Genomic DNA, 25,109 nt, shown 5'->3' on the forward strand with positions numbered 1-25,109 from the left:
TCAGTATGCATTACTGCAATAAACAGAATGCATTTCAAACATGTAAAGTACTTTACAAGTACAGATCCCAAGTAAAAATGGCTGCTCTATCCTTTTTCACTCCCATTTAATTCCAGTTTCGCTGCAATGGTGACTTCTAGCTATATTGCATTTCATCTTTAAATATTTGAATTCCTGAGCAGCAGTTGTTAGCATGACTGTATCAAAGTTTTATGAGGCTGTGTTTGAATCTCAGTACTGTCTGTGTGGCATCTCACCATGACTTTGCAGATTTATCTCCAGGTTCACAGACAATGGATTAAGACTCCATATTGGCCCAGTGTGAAAGAGTGTTGACTGAAAGTGTGCCCATCCAAAGTTGCTTCCTGCTTTGATCCTATCCTGTTGGAATAACCTGCACCCTCCATGACCTTACTCAGATTGAGTGAGTTTAGAAATGATGGACAATTGGCAGAGAGAATGAACACTGTAAAGATGAACATCCTTCCCAAGCTTCTATTTCTAATTCAGAGCATCCCCATAAACATTAACAAATCATTCTTTAAGAAATTAGATTCAATTATAACTTCATTTTCATTTATTTGGAATTAAAAATATTCATACATCCAAAGGGCGACTCTACAATGACCTAAAGCAGAAAGTGGCATGGCACTACCTAATTTTCAGTTTTATTATTGGGTGGCAAATATACAAGCTATAAAGTCCTGGGACCTCATGCATAACGCCGTGAGTAGAATTTGCACTATAACATGACGTAAGCACAAAAGCCAAAATGTGCTTACGCACAGAAAAATCCAGATGCAGGAATCTGTGCGTTCGTCAACCTCTATGTTCTTCCGCTACAAAATTCCCGGTCAGCGTGAAAAGTAACGCGCGTGCACGCACATGCTGTCTCGCCCCAACTCCTCTCAGAATTATGCCTCTTTGAATATGCAAATCAATATAAATAGCCCTTAAGCTCAGCCTTCTGTGAAAAGACAATGGGAAAAGCACAGAGGAAAATATATTATAATATATAATTTTAGCGAATACCAAGTGGAGGCAAAGGAAAAACATACTATTTGTTGATTTAAACTGTGGTATAATCAACAAAAGGAAGTTGACCAAGTGACATAGTGTGTCGGATAAACTCGAAACCTACACAAAGTTCACAAGTTCACAAAGTCGCACAGTGCCAAAATAAAAAAGAAGTTGTCAGATGTCAAAGTCGCCATGAAAAAGGAGTTGTAGCCCACCGTCTGAGCTTATTAGGGTATAGACAAAAAAAATAGGCACACAGTGGGAAAAAAGCATGAAATGTTAACTTTAATCTCGAAATTTCCACTTTAATCACGAGTAGAACATCATAAAATTCATCTTAAAATAATTTAATTTACTAGTTTCTCAAATCCCATTGTAACTAATGTAGCAAGTTAAATGCTTTGATTTGTATTTGATCTTCAATGTGCTCTATGTGTGTGAATCACTATGTGCTTCCGTTTTTTTCCCTTTCTCCGACAGAACACAGAATCCATTACATTTGTGATATTACAGCTCTCTGAATAATTAAAATACTGAGATGTATATGTGATATCATTTTCATGATGATTGGAATGAAAGCATGTTATTAAACATGGGAACATGGTGGCAAAGTGATTGTTCATGCCTCACGCAAGATGCTGCTGCACCATGCGTGACCTTTGATAAAATAATTTATTGTAGAAGTACTGCCTCTTTCAAACATACTAACCTCCAATTCCTGTCCTCACTTTTCTTTCCCCAAATACCCAATCACCACACAATCAGCTCTGTAATAGACGTTAAGCCATCTGTAAGCTTACAACGACGATTTTTCAAAACTTTTAAGGGACATTGAAATATCTTTATAGTATGAGTTTAATTATTTTATCCGTCTGTCCTTCCAGTGTTGCGCCAGCCTCAGTAAATATACAGTGTGCAAGGCAGGAACTTGCTAGCGCTGCGGCACCATGTCCTCATATGTTTAATTATTAACAATACAGATTATTTAAATGAAGTTAAAGTTTTATTTGTATAATATAATCAACATATTTTGCTGCATTTCATCTTAAAAATGATATTGTCATCATATGTAAATAACGCGCTTTATAAAGTGGCGCAAGCTGTGCAATATTATAACTGTAGTGCAAGTTTACAGTGGGGTGATTGTACTTATAAGTACAAACAGTTCTACAAGGCGCAATTGATTGAGTGCGTTTACAGTTCATGGGATGAAACTGTTTCTGAACCACGAGGTCCATACAGGAAAGGCTTTGAAACATTTTGTCGTGGCCGAGGCAGCGTGTGCTTGATGCTGTATACTGATAATTCTCTTTCCAATCAGCTGCTGCTGTGATTCCCCACTCAGATACAGTGATATACAGTAAATACTCCGAGTGGTGCTGTGAGAGTAATATGGAAAAAGATGATCCGCTGTGGCAACCCTTAAAGGGAGTTGCTGAAAGAAGAAAAAGAAGAAGAAGAAGAAGAAGAAGATGTAGTGAGGGTAACAACGCTAAAGCAGTTATGGTATTTGGAATACTATGGCTATTCCCTGGGCCATTATATTGTTACAGGTTAATTACAATCAGATGCATTACGCTGATAAACAATATGGGGTTAGTTTCAGTGTATTAATAAAACCGCGTCAGGAATGTAGTTCTAAGAAATAAAGGGCAACCACACAGGAACATATATTTTTTGGTCCAAGCCTGTTCTGTCTGTATGTCTGTCCACTTTTTATGAGAGAATTACTTAACGGATTTAGATCTGGTTGTTTCCTATAATTTGCATGAACTTTCCAGTTGATTTTGAGACTTCTCTAATCCCGCTAAGTACCATAGTTCGCTTGTGGTACCGATGTATTTATGCAAATCCAAGGGAGTGGCTGTGGGCCAAGAGCAGAGGGGCGGGGATTTCCTCATTCACTCGCCAGCCTCTGTTCGAGTTGGTCTACGTCTCGCCATGTGTTGGAGTGCACCTTGCCTCTGCTTAGCTAGCGATACCTGTTTGTTCAACAAACATTATCATCTATAGATTGTTAAGGGATAACCTTTGACGTTTTAGAGAGAGAATTCAGAGCTCCATGTGTTTTAGAGGGTAGCTGCTGATTGCCAGAGATATCACGGCCATGTGCTTTTCTCCCTATGTGGGGAACACTCCCCTGTCAAAGCTTGATTTTTAAAGTTTGATTACTATGTGGGTGCAGCCACGGGGTACAGCTAGTAATATATAAAAACATTTTAAGGTCTCTTACTTTCAAAGATCCCAGGGTATGATGGGGGAAAGGACCATTCACTTAACATCTCAGGAAAGGAATGGAAGGCAGCCATGCACAGAATACACTTTAGCTTCATATGCGCAAAGCATGCAATGATCCAACTTAAAATCTTTTATCAATCACATATATCTGGATTTTAAAATTGTCCAGACTATATCTTGTGAGGTAAGCATTGTACATTTGTGCAGTGAATCATTCATTTTACACATACTGCTTCTGGCTGGATCACTTAATGATTTCCTTTTTTCTTTTTGAATAAATAAATACTTTCTGCTTTATTTCTTCATTTTACATAATTAATTACAGACAAGCAAATTACACCAACACATTTCTTTAAAACTCTTCATAAACATGCTGCCTAAACAGTAAGAATTACACAGTGTGAGGTTTCTTGCTGCTGCCAAGGCCACCCACAAAATAAAAGTAGTCTTGCACTTACGAGCCAAGCTCCTCCACAAACTCAAAAACATCTCGAATGTTGTCAGTCATTTTCTTCCAAGAAATGCTGCCGTTGGCTTCTTTGCGGCCCATTTTATTCAAAACTTCAGTAGGGAATTCTGTGAAAGACAAGAAGAGAAGAATTTGACTTATTAAGTGGAATCACATGGAGTTATCCAAGCCCATTTTCCATTTTTTTTTTTGCATGTTAGCCCCTCAGATACTTTAAATGGCTAAAATATATTCATCATTTAATAGACCCAACAATGTTTTCTTTTAGATAATCAAAAGTTCTATGAAACCCTCTCAGTTTATTGATTCTCTGCTAACATGTCTGCTGTATATCTCTGCTCCAACTTTGAACATTTGTATGATAGTGTCAACTTTTTTGGATACTTTTCTTAAAAAGTAATTATATTCATTTTGTATAAGGTACCCTACTTCTAAGATTCTTGATTCTTATTAGCACTAAACTACAGATTAGCTATTCCTTTTTCAACACATTCTTTATTTCAGTGTTTCACTAACTAGACCAGTGTATGCCACAGAGATTTTTCCACAAGGTTTCATGAACGGAACATCAGACAAGCATATTTGTGTTTTCTATTCAATAAAATGAAGTTTATTATGGTGCCAGAGATTGGTGATGTGGTGAATGTGCACTCTATAAATGGGTCATTTCTCCTGCTGAAAAATGGACAGGTGATTTATTTACTGAGCTAAACCATGAGAAGAGCATAAAGCCAAAACAAATAAAAATAAAACTAAATACCAAATCGTAATAAGGGACAAGAATTAAAGTTCAAAAACAGGCAAAGAGGTCAAACCAAAGAAAGCTCACGAGAAACACTATAACAATTTTTTTTTGGAGATTTTTATCTGCAGATACAAATGAAACGAAAGACCAGCAGGTATTTATTCTGTCACGCTGATTACCTGCAGTTCACAACCCTGGAAGCCACACCCTTAGCAACATGAAAAGTGGCACCAATGACAGGTCTCAAAGTGGCAATGATAGCAGAGAGGATAGGTTAGGAGCATGCACTGATACAGCGTGTTGCCGCACCCAACACATGATGAACCACCACAGGATCCAAAATCAGGACCTGAGTGCAGCCATGCAATGATTGACACCTCAGCACTAGATTGATAGAAGGAACCAAAAAATTGCATTTGTGATGTTAGAAAATACCAAATGAAATCATGCAAAACCTAATCATAATCACAATGCTACTACTACTATGACTACAACTACAACTACTACTACATTACTTCCTTATAAGTCACCATTATGTTACCCCGATCATAGCCATCCTGGATATTATATAATTTTAAAGAAAATAGTACTATTACATTATGTATCTTTAATTATACAGCAGAGACAGAGGATACAAGAAAGTCCAACGTTATTGTATCTCTCACAGAACACAATAAATAATAACAATAACTTTATTTATATAGCACCTTATGATACATTTACATTCAACTCAAGGTACTTTCCACAGATTAATCAACAAAAGCAAAGATATGCCACATTTACTTGGATTATCATCATTAATACTATGATCATTTCTAATAAATGAAAGCATACACAACTACCCAGATAACTAACAGACTCACATATAAACACAGCAGCTCATTTCAGAGCATTTCAAAATGAAAGCACTCTAATAACATATGTTATAACTACCTGTCCAGCATTCCTGACTCCAAACTTTTACAGACAAACCATGTAAAGACCACTGTTTACGCTCAGGTGGCCTGTTCAATTCTGAGAAAAACATGGATTACCAAAGAATGCACAATTTTAGTATCTCATCAAATCAGAACCATTACGATATTCTGAAAATAATTTAGAGCAGCATGACAGTGTAGTCATTAGAGGTGCTACCTGAATTCTAGCTGGGCTTAGATCACTGCCTGTGTTTAGTTTGCATGTTCTACCTGGGTCTGTGTGAGCGTCCAAATAAATTGCTGAATATACACTGAGCCCGTATTAAGCACTACAGGTGTGTATGTGAATATGCCCTGCAATCGATAGCAATCTCACCCTGTAATGATTCCTAGGCTGTCCAGATAGCCTCTACTGTTAGTGGCTTTAAAATTGTTACAACAGGTTTGATAATGGATAAAGAAAAAAAGTTAAAAATAAAAACAATGTAGCCAAAATGCTATTTTTACACATTTTCTTACTTCTTTTTTAGCAAAAGTAATTCATGATTTTTTAAATAAGTGTTTATGATTGTTTTTTTTTCTATTTTGTTTTCTTCATTTTTTTTCCAAAAAATACGTAAGTAATGTCACACATGCACTGCCTTCTTCCACATCATGCAGGAAACAGGAGAATAAGTCTGTGGACAAATATACCACATAACTCAAAAAAGGCAAACAAAATAACACAGTAAATTTTGTGAAACAATCCCTCTTCCAAGTCTAAAATATTCCAAGATCTTAGTAGACTGTGCTCTCACTGAAGGACACTAAAAACCATTCACCCAGACAGTGGCCCAGATATCTAATAGGAGGCTTAAAGTCTTAACACTAATGAATCAGAATCTGCTAATTGTAATGCATTTTAGAACAGCTATTCCGTTTTTGGTAAGATGGATTTTGGTTGGCCAGCAACCTATCTACTCTATACATATAAAATCATAAGCCTAAATGTGCAATGATTTTGTGTAACGATTTTATGTGACATTTTTATGTCATGTTTTTTGTCACGCTTTAAATCGGGCATATTTTAAAACCTACATATATATGTTTAGTATCATTCCTTTCAGAATTTATCAAACTTTAATGTGATGTTTTTAGATTTTCAGATTATTATTTAGTTTTTAAATTAGAAACTAAAAATTATCAAAACTTCACGTCCCGTGAGACGAGACTTTGTCCCAAAAGATTTCACCACGCCCACGGCCAGAAATAAAAGACAAAGACTAGGACAGCTGCTGTACAGGCTTTTAAATGTTCAAAGTGCTGTGCGAGATGCAGACCACATGGCACGGCAGCAGCAGTAAGCTAGCAGCTGATCGAGCAAAGAGGAGCACACACTAGGGACAATTTAGGATCGCCAATGCACCTAACCTGCATGTCTTTGGACTGTGGGAAGAAACCAAAGTAACCGGAGGAAACCCACGCAGACACGGGGAGAACATGCAAACTCCACGCAGGGAGAACCTGGGAAGCGAAAGTAAACATCATGTCAAAGTAATTTTCAGGTACACTATAGACCCACTTTATATGCTTTTGCATGCTGCAGTTTAAACGCTGCACTTGCAGGTTAGCTGTTTTGGTCACAATGATATAGTGGAGAATTTGAACTCACATCTACTAGGCCATATTGCTTGCACTGGTAATTTATAACCAATTATAAAAATAACACACTTAGATTAGAGTCAGCATGGAATTCCACAGTTAGTAGCAGTGCTTCACATTTTATCCTAGCCTGGATGCTGTTTTTGTGAAAGTTGCATGTTCTCCCTGTGGTGAAGTGGTATTTATTCTGGGTACTCCAGGTTTACACTAGCATTTCAAAGATATGTGTTAAATTAATCCACAACCGCTAAAATCAGCTCTTTAATTCTTTGTGCATGTGTGTGTTTGTATGTGCGTGTGTGTGACAAGACAGACTGATACACAGTCCAAGATTGATTCATCCTGCACACAATACAACCCTGAAAGGCTCTGGCAAGCTGCAACTCTTGTACTGATATAAATAGCTTTGAAAATGGATGGATGGATAGCATACTCATACAGTACACTCTGCATGCACAGTTCGCTCCCATTAACATATCAAATTGATAAAATTTAATAGAATTGTCTCTAAGTAGTCTTGTATTCTAATCTGAGACACTCAATGAAAGTCAACTTTTGTCCCAGGGGATAACCCAAAAAACAAGAATTGGCTCAAACTTGTTTCCCAATGAACAAACGTATCAGAAGTCCTTCAACACAAAGAGGTTACTCACAAGCAACGGGGCTATAGATGAAATAAAAAAAATCTCTGTTTGCTAAGTCATTCAGTCTAAGCTTGTAGAAAGCGACTTAGACGTAGTGTCAGTTACTCTGTCACCACAGCCTCTTTATAGCTGTCGGAGCTCATTATATAAGGAATTAGCACCCACTGGGAAGCAAACTTTAAAAAAATTGTGAAAAAATTTATCAATGAGAAATGGGAAGCAAACTTTAAAAAGACGTGAAAAAATGTATTAATGAGAAATAACAATCAAGAACTCGACAATAAAAGTGAAACAGGGAAAATAAATGTGTGCCAACGTAAATTTAAAATGTGTGTACAAAACATCACTGTCAATTTCATAGGCAAATGATAAAGAAATACAGACATGATGCAGAATCCAACCCTGGATGGGACGATCACCCACACTCAGTTGACTTTCACATCTTTGAGCAATGGACTTTCTGCCTGTATGGGCTCCGATGCTCAGCAAAACTCAACTGGATTAAGCAGCCTTGAGAATGTTACATCATGCACATGTTTGACATGTGGAAGGAAAACAGAGTACCCAAAAAAAAACTTACATAAGCACAAAAAGAAATCTCAAACTCCACACACAATCAAAGAGCCCGGATTTGATCAATGAGCAAAAGGCAAAAGGGTTTGCAGACCATCCAAGAATAATAAAACCAAGGTGGGAACCACCGTTTGATGGTGTGCAAGCCTACTGCAGAATGCACTTTCACCAATATGGTGCCAGTTTGAAGTCAAATATCATTCTAAATCAGACTGTGGTAAGATAGTCTGCCCCTGGTGGAAACACAAGCAGAAAGTGAAAACCTGACACGGAAAACACTCCTAACTACATTTCAGCAGATTTATTTTGCTGTTTTTTTATCTTATTATTATGAGTGTTCAAATTCTAGAGAATAATGTTTAACAAGTCAGACTGTTAATCAAGAGTCTGCCGCCACAGTTTCGATCACTGACTCTCAGTGTGACCCTAAACAAGTCACATAAGTTGTCAGCCACCCCTTTGGAGAATTATAGAGGCATCTGTTCAAAAGAGAGAGGTTCACAGGCCATTTTTTGAACCCAATTATTACAAAATACTCATTCCATTACAAATTTGAGTGCTGCTTTTTTATTTTGTTTTTTTAAGCTAATAATATCATAATCCTTACTGAAAGTCAAAATAAAAAGTCAGAATCTACCTGCTGCTGGTGACCTTCACTTCTCTCCTTTTCCACACCAGCAAATGCATAGAAAATAATGAACATGTCTTATTTTATGAAACTATAAGAAACATTTCTGAGGATTAAACAATAACTGAGTCTACTCCCCTGCCACTGATCTGCAGTACATCCAAGGAAAATGCCCCCCATCCCAAACATTCACCTACTTATGAATGGATTTGAATAATGGCAGCCAATATGCATACATCTGTGAACTGCTGAAGAGGTCATTTAGTGGTTAGCGTTGCGTTTCACTGAGGTCTAGATTTAAAATTCCAGCCAGGTCACTCTGTGTGTGGTTTTCATATTCTTCTGGTGGTAATTTTCTTTGTCCGAGTGTGTCCCACAATGGACTACCATCTCTCGAACAATGGGCACAAGACAGAAACAAGCCCTGGGCAAGACCTTTTTTGGACAGGACATTAGTGTATCTCAAGGAAAATGCACACACATAACCTTTATTAATTTAGATCCATAACAGGCTCCATACAGTAAATAACCATACATAAATGATAGCAGATTTATGAAATACCAGTAGCTCATGGTTTTAAATGGTCTCTCTCTGCATACAACAATACAGGCTAAGTTTAGATTTTTTTAATCTGTTAGTGTCCTACTAGGCAGCCTACCAAACTTTCAACTTCATATGCAAAGAACTTGTCCCAAAATAAAGCAATAGTTCTATGAGGAACCATACAACCCAGTAAAGAACCATATAGTGTCATTAAAGAATCAGTATTTTTAAGAGTGTACTGTGCTAATTTAGAAGAACCCATTAACCTGACCTGTATGTTTTTGGGATGCAGGAGGAGAACCTGCAGGTAAACTCACATGGGGAAAACATGCGAAGTCCAAGCAATTCGTGCCCATGATAGGTTTCTAATCCAGGACTCTGAGGCTGTGGAACTATCGGGTGTAATACAATTTAAAATTGAAATTATTTTTCCCTTCCCTTTAAACAGCCATACGTATATTCGTTTGAAAAGTGACTGGTGACCAGCGATTCGTCGCTCCTAGAATAAGCAGGGTTAAGGATATGACTGGATATTAGGAGAACGTAAATGCTTTCTTTTTTTAATCGTCGTAATTGTACACAGGCGCTTCTGCGGAATATAACAAATCCCACGTTTGTGAATGGGCAGCGCGGGATCGCGCAGCTAGACGCGTCGAGCACGCGCGCTCCCATGGAAACCGAGGAGCTACTTTGGAAGTGCGTAAACAGCAAAACGGCCCTCTTACCGTTATTTAAATATGCGTATGCATATATGAATTAACTTTAGTGAAATAATACCTATCCCGCTATTAATACCGTGCTCACTTCTTGTCTCTTTCATTTCTACGTTTGTGACTCAAATAGCAATGGAGAAGGAAAAGAAAAAAAAAACAGTTTGAAGGACATAATCATTCATGACGGAAACAACTGTTCAAAGTGTTGCGTTCCGTTAAATCATGAAGAGGAGTCATTAAATTGTAATAAGCTTTCAAGAATATAATTGTTTCTTGCAATACAATGTCCAAATGGTTTAAGATGTCACTTTGTTTTTCGCTTCGCGCATTTTATTCAATAAGAAAGGCTGTCGGTTCCAAACGGGTCGTGTTCAAATGCGAGTGCGTGCGTGTAAACGGATCACAGTCCTGGTCCTTCTCCTGCTCAGAGTCAAATGCTGCGGGGTTGGGCTCCAACGTCCAATGACTGAAAAGGATTATTGTAGTCTAATAACAGTAAGATTATTCAGTTATGTTATCCTTTAGATTAAATGAATCATGCTTTCGGCTTGCTTGTAATTACTAAACTGTTCATCTATCGGAAAAGTAGGATAGATAGAGACGTACAGCAGCTTCACAGCTTCTCTACTCGTGTCCAAACAAGAATTTCAAATGTAAAATTATACTTAACATCAACCCCTAACACTCATATACTGCATAAATGTGTAATAGAAACAGGGAAAATTAAATCTTATTCAGATAAAGGGTACTAGAATAGCACGTTATTCGAATCAAATGTGTCGCAAATATTTACACATCTCCCAAGTCACTGTTACCTTTGCCGCACAAGCAGGTAAGATTTGCGTAGCTTGTGTTATCGCAATCCTTTATATTTTCTGCTTCATTTGTTTGATAATGAGACCTGAAAAATACAGACAGTAACCGTGTTTAACTGTCAAGTTTTACTACGTGTTCCAACGGAGTATGGGAGTGTGTGTGTGGCTGAATAAATTAACGTGAAAGTGCGTCGTATTCGATGCTTCCAATGGGAGAACACACTTGAATAATAATCCAAATGTACATGTTACATATGGCACATCAACAGTCAAATAAAAGTTTAACGGTTATTTCACATAGGCGATAGTCTAGTAGCTATTTGTAATCAGTAGCTATTTGTAATCTACTTTATATGCATAAACAAGCGCATTTTACGTAAAGAGAGACGAGCCTGCCTATTTATTTTAGGCATCAGCATTCAGTCCGTTGACAAGGCTGTCCCAATAGGTTTATTATGCTTATACTGACGTCAGAATTACATCTTTATTTTTACAATCTCCATAAAGGGCACTGCCGCGATTTTTTTTTTCTGTATACTCACAAGACTCCCCGAAATGTCTTTCCCCCAGACCAGCGTTAGTTACTTTCGACTCCTTCGCCTGTACAGGTACAGCGTAAAGAGAGCAAAGCAGCGCTTAGCTCTTGTGCACTCAGTATATATACACGACTGCAATTGACAAGTTTGAATAAACATAATTTGCTCGTTTAAGGAACAAAAAGAAGCAAACGCTAAACTTTATGTTTGTTTTCTCGATACGACGCCGTTCCCGTGCCCTGCACTTTCACCAGCTCGATCTTCACTCGGCGCCCAGCCCTCCACCCGTTTCCCTCTCCCTCTCCCTCTCCTTCTCCTTCTCGATTTCTTACCGCGAGGACGTCTGCTGCTTCTTTCGACTCTCCTGCTTTCGCAATGAGAGGATTAGAGGCGTGAAGCGCAAAAGTATTCTCGAGGTAGCAGATTACAGGGGAGGATACTGGGTCGTCCACCGTCAGTGCATCACACTGCCAGACACTGGTTGAAAGTGTCGCAGAGTTCGATTAAGCGCTGCTGTAAATATTAACTCTGCGCTGTAAGGTGTGCGCACCTACAACTAAGCAAATAACTCCTTTCTTCCGCGCAGATGAATATTTACCTAAAACCAAATGTTAAATTTGATGAGCATCTGGCTTCCAGGAAAGCAATACAACAGGGTTGAGGTCAATTCAGGAAGGAACAATTCCAATTCAAACAAGGAAATTGAATTGGAATTCAACAACAACTACAGGAAACTGAATTGGAATTGAAGTGGAAGTGGAGTTTAATTCAGTGAAATTCTGTTGAATTCCATATATTGCTATTCCTGAGCATTCATTTAGGATTACATGTAGGGACATATATGTGAGCTTTATTTATGGTGCCTTATAAATACCAAGTAATGTATGAAATGTAGTTGAAGAAATGTAAGTAAATAAAACTGTGCATTAACATTGAATGAGTGATACTGTCCATAAGAATCTGAAAATACTGTTAATACCAGTTATGACTACCAGTTCAATGTGTTAAATGCTGCCACGTCTCAAATAATAAGTAACGTTCATGCCTGTATGTCATTTACATATATGAATGCATTAAAATAATCATCATTTTCTGAAATTTGACATCACTAAGTTTACATTTCTCGATCAAGCCTAAATATTTTGCCAGTAATACTGAAAACAGGTTCCACAGGAGCAGATGAGGCAAGAATAGTTAGATACTGACATTCAGTTTGAGCCAAATAGGGGAAATGGTTCAGGTTGTCTTTTCAGTACAGAAGAGGATCAGACTCCTCAGTATGCCACAGTAGGCTCAGGTAACTTGGTACCTCCTGTGTTGCTGGTAACTCTGTAGAAGTGGATGGGACTCGGGTGTCCAAAAATGCAAAACGAAAATGAGTTCTCTTTTTTGGTGGTGAAGAGAAATCCTTTGTAGTTGCTACTTTTGGTGGAGAGAATGAAAGAACTGTCTTGTTAGAATGTTTTTGATGTTTTGTCTCTCTCCACCCATGCACCAGTCAAGTTTAAATCTTGGGTCCAGGGTTGCAGCCAACTGAAACCACTCTATATTTTCAAACTGAACCAGACATTTCTCAAATCACAGTATGGCTGTGACCATTTCACTTGGTTTCATTATTGCTGCAGCATGGTAAAGATCCTCAACATTAAATAATTGCATCTATAAGGGTTAAGTGCCAGACATGTTCATTGATATTACTTATTGATTGTCTTCTTGTCCCGTGTACAATTTTATACATGCAACAACATAAACAGAAGCAATTTTTGTTTTAAATTGGTAAATAACCAAAACTCCACATTTATTAGCAATGGATAAAATCCTATGTGTATGATTCTTGTGTAGAAGTGTCATTCATATGTAAATGTTTTTAAAGTGCTTGGTCCACAACCAGTACAAGTACTCACCTGAAGATGCCATTTAAAGTTTGATGTCGCTCGGCTGGATCCATGAACAGGTCAGTGCTTAAAAACTGCATTATTTGGGGTTACCTCAAGTTGTAGGAGTTGGTTCGCCAAAATGATCCTTCACAATGGATGAGACCACTAGCGGGTGCAAGAGAGCCCCAAACCACTGCCTCAGTAAAGCACCACACATTAAATGAATACAATAAAGGCTTGTAAAGTCATATGAAAAAGTTTGGGAACCCCTCTTAATTCTTTGAATTTTTGTTTATCATTGGCTGAGCTTTCAAAGTAGGCACTTCTTTTTAATATACAACATGCCTTATGGAAACTGTAGTATTTCGGCAGTGACATTAAGTTTATTGGATTAACAGAAAATATGCATCATAACAAAATTACACAGGTGCATAAATTTGGGCACCCCAACAGAGATATTACATTAATACTTAGTTGAGCCTCCTTTTGGAAATATAACAGCCTCTAGACGCCTGCTATAGCCTTTGATGAGTGTCTGGATTCTGGATGAAGGTATTTTTGACCATTCTTCCATACAAAATCTCTCCAGTTCAGTTAAATTTGATGGCTGCTGAGCATGGACAGCTTGCTTCAAATCATCGCCTAAATTTTCGATGATATTCAAGTCAGGGGACTGTGACTGCCATTCCAGAACATTGTACTTCTCCCTCTGCATGAGATTCGTAGATTTCAAACTGTGTTTTGGATAATTGCCTTGTTGGAATATCCAACCCCTGTGTAACTTCAACTTTGTGACTGATGTTTGAACATTATCCTGAGGAATTTGTTGATATTGGGTTGAATTCATCCGACCCTCGACTTTAACAAGGGCCCCAGTCCCTGAACTAGCCATACAGCCCCACAGCATGATGGAACCTCCACCAAATTTGACAGTAGGTAGCAGGTGTTTTTCTTGGAATGCGGTGTTCTTCTTCCGCCATGCAAAGCGAATTTTGTTATGACGAAATAACTCAATTTTTGTCTCATCAGTCCAAAGCACTTTGTTCCAAAATGAATCTGGCTTGTCTAAATGAGCATTTGTATACAACAAGTGACTCCTGTTTGTTGTGTGAGTGCAGAAAGGGCTTCTTTTATCATCATCCTGCCATACAGATGTTCTTTGTGCAAATTGCGCTGAATTGTAGAATGATGTACAGATACACCATCTGCAGCAAGATGTTCTTGCAGGTCTTTGGAGGTGTTCTGTGAGTTGTCTGTAACCATTCTCACAATCCTGCGCATATGCCGCCCCTGTATTTTTCTTGGCCTGCCAGACCTGCTGGGTTCAACAGCAACTGTGCCTGTGGCCTTCCATTTCCTGATTACATTCCTTACAGTTTAAACCTCTGAGATAGCTTTATGTAGCCTTCCCCTAAACCATGAAACTGAACAATCTTTGTTTTCAGATCTTTTGAGAATTGCTTTGAGGATCCCATGCTGTCACTCTTCAAAGGAGAGTCAAAGGGACGCACAACTTGCAACTGACCACCTTAAATACCTTTTCTCATGATTGGACACACCTGTCTATGAAGTTCAAGGCTTAACGAGCTAATCCAACCAATGTGGTGTTGCAAGTAATCAGTATTGAACAGTTACATGCATTCAAATCAGCAAAATTACAAGGGGACCCACATTTTTGCACAGCCAGTTTTTCACATTTGATTTAATTTCATACAACTAAATACTGCTTCACTAAAAATCTTTGTTCGGAAAACACCCCAGTACTCAGATGTTCCTAGGAAATGAAAGACATACCACTGTTATCTTTTTTGTTGAAAGTAGAGTAAATTATTATGCAGGCTGAGAGGGGTTCCCAAACTTTTTCATATGACTGTATTCTTCCAAATCATCTCTTCCCAACCTTTCCAGTAATAAGCCACACTTATTCAATAGATAAACAAATTAAACTACCAATTTTTTCCTCCTTTCATCCTTCAGCTGAGTGTTTCCCACTTCCTCCCAACTCTGACTCTAAGAGATATGGAAATGGGCTAATTTTAAGGTGAACCCAGGAGTACTTCCGGTGACATAATGTGGTCTTCCGGGCTACAAAAAAGCCTGGGAGAACCTCCCCCAGCAGTGACATCTACCGTCCTCCCGGGAACCCTACAGGGCTGCATTTCTGGCTTCCAATTCTCATGCATCCCTGAGGGTATCCAGACTGGGACCCTACATGAGGGACACTGTCACCTAAAATGGTGTGGAGATGAATTGCTCCCCTAATGATTCCTGACTTCTTTGGGCATCCTTAAGGCATAAGGAATTTGCCTCCATCCTGGGTGGGACACCCACCCATCCTCTAGGGCATCTACAAGGTCTTCCCATAAATTTCTCTCAGTCATTTCCAGTTTACAGTAATACAGATTCCAAATCTATGTGTTAATATTTCAACCCAGAGTTCATACACACATCATATCCTCAAAACAATCCAAGATCATACACACCAAAAAAAATCCAAAGTCAGTCTAAATCTTTCCAATCAAACTCACAGAAAATCTCCAATCTCACACCTTCAACATGGGGGCTTATTTGGCTTTCGTTTATACTCATAGGTCGTGAACCTTCACCTTGCATTTGAATTCTGGGAAACACTGTTTTAATCTAATTTAAGAAAATGTTATTAGGGACATTAATGTGCAGAGTGATTCTTGCAGATAAGATCAGTCAATTTTCACATTTTACTTTTGATTTGTGGAACTAACATGCATAATGTATAAAGCATCTATTACTATTGTATTTCTTTTATATGTTTGTGATTTATAATATTTAATGAACTGTAGACTATTTCTGCGGTGGGCTGGCGCCCTGCCCGAGGTTTGTTTCCTGCTTTGCGCCCTGTGTTGGCTGGGATTGGCTCCAGCAGACCCACGTGACCCTGTAGTTGGGATTTAGCGGGTTGGATAATGGATGGATATACTATTTAACAAATCAAGTCAAATTATCTTAGAAAGTGGAAATTTGTGGAATTTATCTGAATTCAATTCTGTTTCCTATCATTGGAATTCAATTCCAATTCCCTTCAGCTGCATGCAATTCTAATTCCAATTCAAAATCCAGGAAGTGAAGTGGAATTTACCTTGTATACTCAATTCAATTCATGTACGGCCCCAATCCTGCAATACATCCCTTCTAATAATGTTTTGGGAGCGATTCTGTTTATGGTAGTTTGCATTGCAATATGTTGACATACTATCCATGGTTTGTTCCTTCCCAATGCCTTCCCTACGCCTGAAATGGAAACACCTGAATTCAAAGCAAAGCAAGGACAAGTGTGCTGAAAGGTATGTCAAAGGCGTAGACCTTTACTGCACTAATTACATAAGGACACAGCAAACTACACCTGCTCCTCGGACTTTTTAAACATTTTATAAGTGCATTAGGTCCTTCTTTTATGGTCTCCAAAAATAGGAAACCAGCATTTTATATCACTGTTGTGTAGTGTTTCACTGCCTTTTCTCTCTGCTTCCTGTGCTTCTTCTGCTTTATCTATCAGTATGACCTGACTAACACTTCCAAATATTTCTGTGTTTTATCATCATTATACATAGTTTCTGTACTTCATTTGTGTTTTCTGGTTTGTTTAATACATTTCTTCAGACCTCATTTAACCTTTGAATAATGTCAAAAATATTTTGGGATATCTAGGTGTTACTTTTATGCATGACATGACCTATGAATTCTTGCCCTGGAATTGTCTGTGATTTAGATGTTCCTATGACTGTTGGAGACATCTGAGTCCATTGTTTTGGAACTTGAGGCTGACATTCAGCATGATGGCTCATCTTTAAATTGGTTAGCTTCCTGTGGAGGTTGTCTTGAGTCAGAAGTAGATTGCAGAGCTGGCATATTAGTGTTTTCATGGTGTATGTTTGCTCCTCTCTAGACTTTGAAAACAATCAGGGATCTTTAGTATCAACTCACCTACTTCAGTTTGTTGGTTTTTATGGAGAGAGGCTTGTACTTGTTATTAGTTTTCCAAGGTTCATTGGATGAGTGGGAGTGCACACTGAAGTGCCCCTCTGAGTTTAAAAATGAATAATGCCACAAGGCTCGTGCATACTGTAAGTATGGGCCTGGTGCAAGGCAACAATGATATCTCTTGCATCTGCCTAAAACTTTGCATGTACTCTGTAAAAAAAACAACATATATGGATTAACCAAAAAAACAAAGCACATTTATTTGGGTAAATTTGGTCACATGTTTTAATAAATAATGAAAACCCAAATTTAGTGTAATAAACAGATCTAAGTAGTCATAAACATAAAAGCTACTGAATTATATTTAGTAACATTTTCCTTTGCATCATATGCTAAATTACTTTAAAATATTACATACTCTTTACTTCTAACCATCTTCATTTTGTAAGTAATTATGGTAGCATTGCTGCCTTGCCTTGATCATGTCCCGGTTGCTCCCTGTGTGGACTTTGCATGTACTCTCTTTATCTGGGTGGGTTTCCTCCCACAGTCCAAGGACATGCAGGTTAGTTGGGTTGGCGATGCTAAACTGGCTTTTCACCTCATGATGGGCTGACACCCCCATTCAGATGTTGTTCCAGCCTGTCCCCTTTGTTTGCTGGGACGAAGTCCTGTGGCCCTGTCCGGATAATTGTGCTTAGAAAATGGATGGCTCTACCCTAACATCTTAGGGATAAATTAAGGTTAAATAATTAACTACGAAATGAAGAGTGTTAGAAGTAATCAGTACCTAATATCTTGGAGTAATTTATCATATGATAGAAATATAAAATCTACCAAATATAGTCTTTGATTTACATTTGTGATTTTGACATGCTAAATTGTCAATATTAGGTAAACTTTATCTGATTTATTTCGATATGGTTAATGCAGTGAACTTGGGTTTTCTATACTGACTAAAATATGGGGCTCAATTTATCCAAATATAGTGGGTGCAAATTGATGTGTCAGGTTATTGGGTTAACAGCATACCAAATATTATACAGTGTAGATAGATAGATAGATAGATAGATAGATAGATAGATAGATAGATAGATAGATAGATAGATAGATAGATAGATAGATAGGATGAAACATACAGACTTGGAATTCTGAACATTTCCTTTAGCTCTATCATTTTTGGAGCACCCATTTCTTGTTGTTCATTTGATTTATACATTTCCAGTATATTTTTTTAGTGTCTCATGACAAAAAGGCTTCCCAAATGTAACAAAACAGCAAAATAAATAAATAAATGCTTGAGATTCGTAATTAAAATGGTTTTTAGAGACATTTTTAAATTATAACCAGACTAGTTTACTTGCAAAATGTTAGAGTGTTTTGTCTTGTGATTTTCTTGCAAGTATTTTGTACTTTTGTAATGCACTTTAAAATCCATCATGTGTATGAATATGTGCTATAAAAATAAAAGTTGTTGTGATTTTACAGCACTGATTTTAATTCTAGAGTCACAAGGTTTTGAAACTTTTAGTTTTTGTATGACTACAATCATGCCAAATATCATCAGTTTAAAAAATAAAGCACAACATTGAAAATCAATGGGTGACCAGCACCAATGCATCTTAACCATTTAGTTAACAGACAACCCAATCTACAGATTGTTATAATATGTGAAAGTGTATGAGTGTTTGTGTGTTTCAACTTCTTCTTCTTTCGGCTACTCCTGTTAGTGGTTGCCACAGTGGATCATCTTTTTCAATACAGTATGTTTTGTGTGTTTCAACAGTAAAGTCGAAAAGAGACACAAATAAAATAGATGCTACATACAGCATTAACCTTATCATCTATCAATGATGTTTCAGAACGTGATTAATATTTCTATCCTTTAATCTGTCTGCTGCGGAAAGAACAGTAGTAAACAAAGTACAACATAATACCATAAGAGATAATCCATGACCTCTACATCTGATACTGCTGACACATCATAGAGATGGCTACTAATGTTCCTAATTCAGTCTATTAGAAGGTGTTAGACAGACATTGAGGCCAAGTGCCTATAGCACTAGATTTTAAATCACAAGGGTGCTGGTTCAGTCTACATCTTTACCATCTGATCATGAATGAGCTCCTTAACCTATTTATGTTCCAAATGTTTAAAAAAATCTAAAAAATGGAAGAAGGTGAACAAATATACTTTACAAATATAATCCAAAGAAAATTGCCTGTAGAAAAATGAAAAGCCACTTCAGTCATGCAATGTGAAGTTAAGGAGTGTCTGCCATCCCATCTACCAAATGTTCTTCATTATCTACTGTATCTATCTATCTATCTATCTATCTATCTATCTATCTATCTATCTATCTATCTATCTATCTATCTATCTATAATGAATGATGTGAAAGACTACAGGCATTTCATTAATTTAAGTAATAGGATTAATATTACTTACTACAGAAATACTCAGCTTTCCATTGTTGTGATAGAAAATGTATTTATCTTTACCATGAGCAAAGATGTAAACAGAAAACACCTGGGAAAGCAGAGAGATTTGATTTTTAATTGTGGATTTTATGCCATTATAATGTAATGGAGAGTGTAAATTTTGGAGACATGCTGTACAATAGGTGTGCTAGTTTCCAAGGGTGGCTGAGTGCTATTGGATGGACACTACTTGGAGAGAAATTCTATTTTTGTTACATTATTTCTTTTGTTATTTGAATGTTTGGACCATATTGTTCAATATACAGGGTGGTCCAGATCTAATTATGCAGATCCAGATCATCTGGATGACTTTGATTTATGTGGGGACGATTCCAGTTCAGCACGAAGACGATTCTTCATGTCGTCAGTTCGCACACTTCACGATGGTCCGGGATTTTTCGGGTGGTTTTCTATGTAATAAACTTAATAAGTTATAGCGTAATGATAATTGCATAATTAGATCTGGACCACCCTATATATATACCAGTAATGGTGCACTGCATGGTAACGTGCAGTGAATACACTTGACTTGAGCATTCATAGTTTTCATTTTCTTTCTCTGTATGTTTAGCATTCGTTTCCTCAGAAGTTGATGCACTTGCTGCTTCTTGAGCAGCTCTTCTCTTCTTCACTCTAGTGGCCAGCTTCTTCTCTTCTTTCATCTGCATCTTTTCCTATTAAAACTGATTAAGTCAGTGTTTGTGTTGTAATTACGTTTTCTTTAACTTTTCACTTAGGTTGGCACTTACAGTAAGTCTTCAATCTGCCTCAAGAATGATTTAAGATATGAAGAGGTAGGGGAAGTGATGGCGAGGGTGGTAGGGATGAGAGAGTGTTGATTCTACAATAAAATAAAATGAAAATAAAAAGAAGAATAACCTTGGAGGTCAATCACCATCCCGAAAGCGGATAGTAGACGTCACGTAGTATATGTGTGCCAAATTTCAGGTAAATAGGGCAAACAGTTTGCGAGCTACAGATGATTTAAAATCCAGGACAGACAAACAGACAGCATATTATATAAGAATATATATCACACAAGAAGTGCCTCAATGAGCTTTAACAGGCCCTGTCTCTTGACAGCCCCCCAGCCTTGACGCTCTAAGAAGACAAGGAAAAGCTCCCAAAAAAACCCTTGTAGGGGAAAAAAATGGAAGAAATCTTGGGAAAGGTAGGTTGGGCATGCAGTGGGTGTCAAAAAAAGGGGGTAAATATAATACAATGCACAGAACAGACCACAACTAATCCTCAATACAATATAATAGAAATGTAATAGAAATATTACAAGTACAGAGCAGAATTTAACAGTAGATGATATCACATAATACAATTTGGATTTGTGCAGATATATATTGTCGCAGTTGTGGGCGCTAGCGCTCCCTTGAACCCTCAGGTACCACTCCAAACACCTGGTAAAAGTGCTACAATTATTCTTTTTATTATAATAATGTGCACTAAGCACCCTCTACTCCACACTACTCATAAATAAAGCAATAACAAATCACAATAAATCGATCCTCCACTCCCAGATGCGTTGCCCTCCTACCACCCAGCTCAGCTCCCACAATCCTTTTATAGTTCCTGACCCGGAAGTGTTTCTCATCCTTCAGTCCATAATACCCTATCACTTCCGGGACAGATAAAAGTCCTTTTTTCACCCCGGGGCATAGGGCAAAAAGAGGTCTTTGGTCCTCCCTGCAGTTCCCTCTTGCGGCCCATGTGATATCCAGCAGGGCTGAGGATAAAAACTACAAAGTCCATGACTCTCTGCTGGTCTTCGGGGCACCTCCATACTGCAGGGAGGGCTCCATCTGGCAGCTTGGAGGACTTGGCCGGGATAAATGATGAACTGCCAGGCACAGTCCACAATATATATATATATATATATATATATATATATATATATATATATATATATATATATATATATATATATATATATACACACACACAGTATATATATGTATGTATGTATTTTGATTCTATGGTGGGCTGGCGCCCTGCCCATGGTTTGTTTCCTGCCTTGCGCCCTGGGTTGGCTGGGATTGGATCCAGCAGACTACCGTGACCCTGTAATTAGGATATAGCGGGTTGGATAATGGATGGATGGATGTATTTTGATTCATGCAATTTTGTTACTAAACTTTAATAAAAATTTTCTCGCACAAAAGGTGGTGCAGTTTCTACATTAAAGATAAAGTGGTGTCAGCCCTTTGTCTTCCCAAATGTTCAAAGATTTTGTTGGAGTGTCTCTTTGTCATCTCCCACAGTGTCTACAGATTTATTTTTTACATTGAAGGCTTTCTCCTGAGATTTACATATGTTCATTGCAAAGCTTACTTTCTTTGGGAATTGCAGCCTTTTAAAATAGAATGGAAAATCAGTTGGTAAGATAAATATCAGGGGAATATGCATCCTTAATCTATCTTTTATTTATTAGGTCTGTCTTGGCTTTCACATGTGTACAAAAAAAAAAAAAAATAAAAAGGGAAAATAAGCAAGCTGTAAAAAATGTTCAGAGTAGAGTTATGTTGTCAGTACATGGTTGGTGGTTCAAGGGTTAGTCCTCCATGTTTTAAGTCGAGGCATTCTGCTGTCTCACTGTTTAACACTGAAAACTTCTCCTTATCTCTATTCTGTTCAAGGTATTCACAGAGAAGTGTTTAGAATTAATCTTTCACATGCAATGATATTAAGATACTATGAAAAACTGCTGAATAGAAAAAGGAAAAAAAATGTGGTTCCTTGTGGCAAGCCATAATAAAGTAAAGACACATAGGTACAATGTATTTACCCTTTCCTCAGAGTTTCTATTGAAAGGTTTCACTCTCTCTGATGTACCAAGATGCACTTTACTTTTGCGAGGGGGAGGCTAAGCTGTCTTGTGACTATGAGTGCATGGAGAAGTAGAACTCCAAGCTAATTAAAAATCAGCCAAGCGCTCTGAAAAGGTACGTTAATCAGTGGGCTCTGTGGCAGGGAGCCACTTGCAAACAGGCCGATGTGGGCTGACGTCAGGCCAAGAGGGAGTCAAGTGTTGCTGTTTCATGAGCATCAAATGAATTCTGGCAGCACTGTTTTTTTCTCTTAAATTAGTTCACAATCTTCCAATTTGTAATGCAGGTGTCTGGGGGCTGGGAGGTGTTCATCTTCTGTGATCTGCCTAGTGCTCTACGAGTATTTTCAAAGTCCATTTCGGTAAAGTGTACTTATCTATACAACATAAGAGCCACAACAAATACTGTATGTGATTTAAAGATTTACATATGTGGGCCAGAAAAGCAGAATTCATTTCTTATGAAACAATTTGCATGCAAACCAGCTTGTTGTTGTCTTGAAAAATGGCAGGTAGTGGTGTTCTTTAACATTTATGGCAGTGACATTTAGAAGACAAGAAAGTCTAGAGGTGCAATGTTAATTAATAAATTCTTCTTATCTTAGTAAATGATACAATTACTAATTCTTCTTAGTTCCTGTTATACTAGGACCAGGTCCTCTTGTTGCCATCAGCAGCATTACAGGTATGGACTGACTTTGTTCTCCATTTTGTGAAGCTACAAAGCAGCTGCTCTAAACCTGGGATTCTCAGAGTTTACTGCTGGAGGACTGCAGTTTATGCAGGTTTTTGTTTCAATATACTTCTTAATTTAAAGCAAGTTATTGCTGTTAATGCAGCATGTTATTTATTTTCTTACTCTGCTATATTAGACATTTCTGAAATTGCTGATTTTGTCTTTCACAAAGCATTAATCCATATGTTTTATGTACTTTCCCAGTCCTTTATGTTTTTTCCTTTACAAATATTTAATTAAAACAGGCAATTTACAAAGAACCCACAAAGGTGCAAATGGGATTAACTTACTGTATCTGGTTATATATTGGCTGCCTTTTTATCTCACAGGTAAATTTAGCAGATGCCTTTATCCACTGCAATTTATAATCTACTATATATTAAAATGCTATTGTCTCTGTGTTTGTGTGTCTGGTCCCTCCTAGCAATCTGATTGGTCAGTTTGGCTTCAGTCTGATTGGTCAGTTTCACTTTGGTTGCTCAATTAAACATGGTTGAGGGAGGATGCGTCAGTCAAGACGGGTTGAGACACACAGGGATACTGAGAAAAGGTGTAGGAGGAAGGCTGTGTCACCTTCAGAGACAGGAAGAAATCACAAGAATACGAATGATGTTTCCACTTCAGGTAATGGGGACCCACCTACCATTGGTGGTATTCAAAAAGCAGACAGGAGACAAGCAGGGTGTCTCGAAATGGTAGAGTCTGAGAAGCAGGCTTTACGGGCACTTGATCGAGAGAGAAAGCAGCAGGGAAGAGATGGAAATAATTGAAAAATGAAGAAGTAAATTAAAAAAATACTTGTACCCATTTTAGCTCTTCAGGACCAAACCTTAGGACAACTGCTCTAAAACCTCACAACTGTCAAGAAAACTCAGATAATGCATGAAAAAATATGTAGAAATTCTTCCAGAGCTCCAGCTTCATCCCATCTGGATAAATGCAGTTTTTATCAATTGGTGACTTTGAATTGAACTGGAATAAGTGTTGGGGTGTGCAAGAGTGTACCCGGATATACAATGTCATCCTGTCCATGGTTGGTCTCAGCCTTGCTCTTGATACTCCCAGTATATCACTGTTTATATATTGTGGAGCCGACCCGGACACAGACAGGCGGACATGTTGTTCTTCACCACTACACGTTTATTATTTACAAAATATATACAATAAATGGTCACTCAGACCCAGTCCAAAAGTGCACAAACCGCAAACACAGTCCTGGCCACAATATGCCTTTCTTCGGGCCGCCTCCACTCTCCTCTCTCTTGCCTTGTCCTGCCTCCACCCGACTCCAGCCCTGAATGAATGGAGACGGCCCCTTTTATATGGTTCCCGGATGAGCACCAGGTGTTCCCGGCATTCCTCCCTTGGCCACGCCCCGGCGTGGCGGAAGTGCCGGCTGTCCTCCCGGCAACTCCCCGGGTGTCTCCCAAAGTCTTCCCCCCAGCACTTCCTGGTGTGGCAGAAGTGCTGGGGCAACAGGTTCCCAAGGCATTGGGGCGCCTCCTGGCGGTGACCACGGTCCCCTACAGGGTGGAGCTTCCATGCCCTGTACCCGTGGCCCCCAAAGCAACCAGGAAGGCAGCCCCCACGTGGTCCCAGATGGGCGCATCATCGCCCTGGCATCACACAATATATATATATATATATATATATATATATATATATATATATATATATATATATATATATATATATATATATATATATGTGTGGTGGAAACTCACGAAAGGACGAACTGT

At 38.1% G+C, this 25,109-nt stretch overlaps 1 protein-coding gene across 4 annotated transcripts in view; it reads right to left on the minus strand.

Annotated features, from left to right (window-relative positions):
• LOC120525911 (calcium/calmodulin-dependent protein kinase type 1D-like) overlaps positions 1-25,109 on the minus strand; it is a 91,837-nt gene that overhangs the window by 38,838 nt on the left and 27,890 nt on the right. Inside the window, exons 1-2 of one of the 4 annotated variants that reach the window (XM_039748593.1) lie at positions 11,816-11,949; positions 3,717-3,834 (exon numbers count right to left, since the gene is read on the minus strand). In XM_039748593.1, coding sequence (XP_039604527.1) covers positions 3,717-3,808 — 92 coding nt within the window. In that variant the 5' untranslated portion in view covers positions 3,809-3,834; positions 11,816-11,949. Of the gene's footprint in view, positions 1-3,716; positions 3,835-9,736; positions 9,757-11,489; positions 11,658-11,815; positions 11,950-25,109 lie in introns of those variants that run through there. The other 3 variants (XM_039748594.1, XM_039748597.1, XM_039748595.1) reach the window with 3 other exon arrangements.

This window comes from Polypterus senegalus, chromosome 3 (assembly GCF_016835505.1).
Source record: "Polypterus senegalus isolate Bchr_013 chromosome 3, ASM1683550v1, whole genome shotgun sequence".
Classification (NCBI taxonomy): domain Eukaryota; kingdom Metazoa; phylum Chordata; class Cladistia; order Polypteriformes; family Polypteridae; genus Polypterus; species Polypterus senegalus.